This window comes from Nicotiana attenuata, chromosome 3 (assembly GCF_001879085.1).
Source record: "Nicotiana attenuata strain UT chromosome 3, NIATTr2, whole genome shotgun sequence".
Classification (NCBI taxonomy): domain Eukaryota; kingdom Viridiplantae; phylum Streptophyta; class Magnoliopsida; order Solanales; family Solanaceae; genus Nicotiana; species Nicotiana attenuata.
Window position 1 is genome coordinate 68,917,484 of NC_031991.1, and position 6,338 is coordinate 68,923,821.

At 31.3% G+C, this 6,338-nt stretch overlaps 1 protein-coding gene across 1 annotated transcript; it reads right to left on the reverse strand.

Annotated features, from left to right (window-relative positions):
* LOC109224031 (protein SYS1 homolog) lies at window positions 1,132-4,100 on the reverse strand. Its single transcript, XM_019388571.1, has 3 exons — window positions 3,430-4,100; window positions 2,377-2,603; window positions 1,132-1,444 (listed from the first exon to the last, which is right to left on the reverse strand). Exons 1-3 carry the CDS (start codon window positions 3,651-3,653, stop codon window positions 1,368-1,370), a joined length of 528 nt encoding a protein of 175 aa, XP_019244116.1. The 5' UTR covers window positions 3,654-4,100; the 3' UTR covers window positions 1,132-1,367.

Sequence of the window (6,338 nt, forward strand, 5' to 3'; positions counted from 1 at the left end):
AAATATGGCCGTTTTTGGCCGTCAGGAGCGGCTATATTTGCAATTGAAGTCGTTGCCCAACGGCTATAATTCAAAAAAATAAATAAATAAAAAAGACGAGGGACAGACGGGACGGGATAAAAGGGACGAAATGGCCATCCCGTGTACCATGGGCCCATCCCGTTTAGAATTAAGTGGGCCGGGCCGGGCCGACACACGAGACGGGACAGCCCGTCCCGTTGGACAACCATAATGGCTAGCACAAACCATTCATTTTGGAGGAAATGGTAAAACATAACTATTTACAATTTGAATAGAAGAAAATAATCATACAAAGATTTCCTATATTTTATTTTCAGTTCTTTAAAATGTAAAAATAAAAATAAAAATCTCCTGGGGGATTGGCCATATAATTTAAAAAAGGATTATAATGGACCACAAAACCAATTGACCACCTTCTTCGCTATTCGCATCAATCTTTGTCCAAGCATGAAGAAGAGGAGGAACAAGAAGCATTAAGCAACTTTCAATTACTGTATCAGAAGACAACAAAAGAACATTGAGTGCAACACCATCATACCATGCAATTTAACATTAAAAATGTTCAAATAACTAAATGCTTCCTGAGGGTGTAAAATCTACCTATAGCCTCTTAGACACAGTCTCATTCAAAATTGCTACTTCACTCTAAATCTTCTCAGGTTGTACACAAAATGCTAAGCACTGATCTGCTTAGCTTGTTACCTGTTCAGCATTTCAATCTACCAGTACATTCGATTTGTCATTTCTGCCGGCAAAAGGAAATAAATTGCATCTAGAAGCTTCAGGCGTCAGATCAGAAGACAAGCTTGTGACCTCACAAGCTTGTCCAAGATCCTCTCCTTGGAAAACAAAGAAGCCACCATGATAAAATCAGAGGATACTTGTTCTTGCTATTGAGCTTCAACTCAGTCAAACATCTAGGCATTTTAATGTATTTCAATAAATTAGTCATACTAGAAGAATTAGGACCTTATCTAGTCTAGTATTCATACACACTGTATGGCATGTGAACTTCCAATAGATGCGCATCAAATACTATACTAAAGTCACATAGTGGTGTGTTGCTCTCCTGATATGCGTAATAAATAGTTGTCAAACTGAGAGACTCTATTTTTGATAAGAAAAGATAATTTTATTTCCAAAAACAACAGTACCAAGACGATACTGCATCAGTACAAAAATACTGGAATTAGATCCCTTAAATCTGGAGAGAATCTAAGAATTCCAGCACAACATCAGTGTCAGAATAAAAAAATGCATTAAACCAAATCATAAGATGCTGAATATATCTGTTACATACAAAAGCAATGGTTTCCTCCCTGTCATCAGAACACCTACGATTTCTTTCAAGCCATATTGTCCACACTATACAAAGGGATTCCCTCATCCGAATCTTCTTTTGCCTTCTCCTCACTGACTGACCCTGCCAATCATAATTTAGACCTTCTCTCAGTACAAATTGAGAGTTTCTATACACAAGCCTAACAGATAACTAAAGGAAAGTCGGAAGCAGAAGTGCAACAAATAGATGTCAATGTTCTTCTCCTGTTTTCTGAAGCTCAAGGTGAACAACAGGACACCAAATAGTATGGAAATCACAAATCTACTTTATGCAGATGACACCCGAATTTATGGAACTATTTATTTTATGGAACTATTTAATTTAAATAGTTCCATCAACTTCAACTGTACCACTTTCTTCTAGTTCAACCTAACCTCCCCTTCACCCTTTTTTGCCTTACTCTCATTTAACAAATTTATTAGTGCAACCACTGCTCTAATTTATTGAGAAACTTAGTGAATGACATATGGACATCAAGTACCAATGACCTCTTGCACCCAAATAATTCAGATAGGCACAAGATGGGGTTAATAAATCATACACGCTATCTCATTTTTAGCCTATGACTATGACAAGCTGCAATCTGACCACCCTTGAAAGAGGAAACTCACAAAGTTTACTACTATAGTTAAAGAGATTGACGAAGATCTTCATACTATATGGAATGGTGAAAAGAAATGAGGTGTAACCCACCTCCAGTAAGAACCAAACAGCTATAGCATAAATATTAACTCAAGTGCTTCAACTTGGAATTTAAATAAATGATCCAAAAATTTCGATAAAGATAAATGATCCAAAATAAAACAGAAATAGCATTAACACAATACAGAATAAGGTAGCGTCAATAATCAGGATCCTGGAGAGAAGATAAAATAATGTGTAAAGTTGAAAGATGGAACTTGGCAGAACAAAGTGATAGTGTTCAGGCCAGTGAGATGGAGAGAGATGAAATAACGAAAGAAGTTGTTCTCAGTCAGAAATTATTCTAGAATCACTAAGGAAAAGGAGCTTACTTGACCGGTATCTTGTAATTGGAATTTCTAGTAATTCACGTCTTATACACAAGTATTCACCTAACAATGCCATCACTGCAAGCCCAGTAATATTCACAACCCACCATGTTATTGAAGAAGGCCAACCTCCATAGACAATACATATGAAAAGATGGACAATGTAGAGTGTTGCCGAAAAATCTAAGCATTTCTTTGCCCTCTCAATCAAATAAAGTAAAAGGCCCGCTCTGCATATCGCAAAGAGAAAAATATTCAATTATGCATGTTGAACCAGATTTCCTAGGAAGTTATGTAACCGTTTACAGAACATAATTTTTCTCACCTGAGACCAGCATGCGTAAGAACAACTACACAAAAAGAATTGAGCTAAAGTACAAATCGGAGGGATAAAAGTATCATGGTATTTCACTGTCCACTCCTTCTCTGGTTTATTTAAGGTTACATTTCCAATTCCTTTTCTTCCCTAGAGTAAGTAGCCCTCAGCCTTCTTTTACCCTTTTCCCCCAATTCTAGGTTTAGCAAACATAAGAATAGAAGATATAGTAAAATGATTCAACCAGCAAAATAGTTCAATATCAAAGATTTAATTGACATGCTGTAAAACACTGATGACATTTCTTTAAACTCCCAATACTGAACCCCTATTTCTGCTACACTTTTAATGTATCAACAAGCTCACCAAACCCAAGCTAAATATATAATCATACAAAATGGACAAAAAGGACACTGGAAATTAGACTGATTTCAGCAGCCAATTCTACTTAGTTATTTTCTTCACTACACATCTATGCCAGAAAATTTGGAATGAAAAATATTATACAACACACAACTATGCCTCAAAATCAAACAAGTTGGGGTCAACTATATGAATCCTCACAGACCACGTTACTCCATTTAAAATCATCTCATGCCAATGTTATTGCAAATACAAATGTTATCCTATCATTTAGATTAGATCAGCCAAAAAACAAAGGAAATCAAGAGGGAACTCAAACAAAAGCTTCTTATATAGAGAAGACAGAAAAAGAAAACAAAAGATTCCAGAAATCTCACCCTGCAAGGGAAGTGAGAATAAATGCGGCAATGACGCACCATCCGGTGACGGTGGAAGCAGTAACAGTGGCGTAATCAAAGAAATAGACCAAACTCATTCGAGAAACCCGAGTCCCCACAAGAATTGCCAAAAATATCCCCAGCGTCAAATAGTATAGGCATTGTAAACACACAATCTGCGCTACAATAAGCCACGGATCCCATACCGATGTACCATAGAACATGACTGTTCCAATTCCTCAAAAAATTGCACCAAATTCCTAATTTGATATAATCAGAATTCAACAGAGTTTTTCACAATGAATTGCTTGAGGTCGAATCATGCATATCTACAGCGTCCAGGCGGAGAATTAACAATTGAAGTAAATCCGACGCAAAGACTAATTTAATAGCGCTAAAAGCGACAAACGATGAGTAATTGGGATCAGAAACAAAGGGAGAGAAACCCTAATTGCGGTAGGTTGAAGCGAGTTGCTTGAAATTCAGCTGACGGAAAATGAAATCTAAATTTCAAATCTGAAAAGAAAGAAAGAATATAAATAAATTTGGTAAAAACAATTACCGAACAATGACTTCATAAGTCATAACCCACATAACATATTCGATTTTTTTTCTTTCGGTCTTTTTCAAAATATTACATATTTGTTTTATTATCAAAATAAATTAACTACTTTCTGAAAGATAAAATAAAACTTTAAACAAAAGACATGCAAAACCAAATTAAACTTACTACAATTATAGTCTATACACTTTTAGATGTTTAGTACTAACATTTTGAAACTACCCTTTAAATGTTGCATTTTCCACTTAATTTTCACCTATTTTAAATTAAAAGTTTTTTCTTTATGATTCCTTTCATCTTATTATTTTGGAATGAAAGATTATATATAATTACCTTGTTAACAGTTTTTTTGTTGTTTTGTTTTAGAAACTCAGTGTAAAACTGTAAATCCGGTACATGTTTTATGAAATACTGCTATAAAGATTAGGTTGCGTAGTTTGGAATCTCTATATATATATTAAAGCTATAAAGTTACCATATATAATTGACTTTGTGGTTAAGCTAAGTGGCAAATTAATAAATATCAATAATATATGGTAACTTTATTCTATATATATATATATATATATATATATATATATATATATATATATATATATATATATATATATATATATATATATATATTAAAGGATAATTTTGAATTTAATATATAAAGTTTTTAAATTTGAATTAAATTAAAAAAAATATCTTTTGTTATCATACTTAATTTGGTTAGTGATTATATGCAATTATATTAGGAACTTTTGTTATCTTAATTCAAATTGTGTAAATACTACTTCGCCTTTGGCAAGAAAAATAAATATATACTCCATATAACTATAAACTCTTTTACATTTAAAATCCTATAATTATAATTCTTTAAAATACTATAGCTAGATTTAAATAAATCGAATTTCTTTTAAAATAAATATAATATATAGGGTACACGTCTATGTTTATCCAGATAACAAAAAAAAAGTTTAAAAGTTGCTAAAACTTTACTTACATATATAATGAAGTAAACCTACATGCTGGAGAAAGAAACATTAAAAAATTAGTCAATATGCAACACAAGTTGTTTTTTTTTATTTTTGAAAAATATTTGTTTGAAGAGTCAATTTATATAAATGGACATCAAACAAATAACAAAACTTTGGCTATATAATTGATTAATTTCTATTTAACACCTTCTCGGAATTGAAGGGTATAAGCTGAAACCTCTTCATTTAGCTGCAGTCAAACCAACATTGCGAGGGTGTAGTATATTTTTCATTGAAAAATATTAGTTTTGAATCATTAGATTATGTGGAAGATTTTTTTCTCGAATTCAAAAAGAGGGATATTGGTTTCTAATTGATAGTTTCTATAGCGATTTTCAAGTGTAACAAAAAGTATATTTAAAAAAAATGGTACAACGTGAAATAGTTATTTATAAAATGTAAACAAATTATTTCGAAAATATCTTATGGATTATTACATAAATATCCGGCCAGATTTATTGTTTACTTTTTATAGCTTATATGCATAGAAGATATACCTATTACACACAATTATACACATGTTACATATGAATTATATATAAATTACACATCCTTAATTTTTTAATTTAAGTGGTTGGGTGAGTTCCTGTTTAGGTTGATAAGATAAAGCCAAAAGAAAAATATGACAGAATTCAATCAAAGACTAAAAATATAAATAAAGTTCTTATGTAGACAATTTCTATTAAAACTCATTCTTTTATTACGAAATAAATTAATTTTGTGTAACAAAAGAAAGAAAAACATAAAAAAATAAGATAAAGGAAAATAAATATGGAAGAAATGTATGAAAAATCTAAAAAACAGAAATAAGAGACGATAACGAATTTCTTCTTCTATTTCATCTTTGTTGAGTGTAAAAAATTTGTAAGACGATTTCATCCATTTCAAATAATTTTTTTCAACTCAAATACATCGATTTTAAGATAAGGATATCTTAGAATATTTTTTTTATTTATATTGTGTGTCGTTTTAAAAAAAATAACATTTACTAACAAACTTATACGTATTCGAATTTGAATTTAATTGTAATTTAAGTAGTTTGCATTGAGGTTAAGCCAAGTATGGCGTCGAGAAAAAATTGCTTGGCAATTTTAAGACAATATATGCAATGTTATATAATAACAATCAATTAATCTAACATTTAATGATTCAATGAACAAAAAATCTATATATGTATAGGGTATTCAAAATTTAAAATCTGTAGCTAGAGATATCGATAAACTCAAAATGGAGTCATATTGAAATAAAATTTACCGGCCAAAGGATCATTTAAATCTTTAGATAGCCGATTAAAGTGAATTTTAAATTAAGGATAATATCTTCAA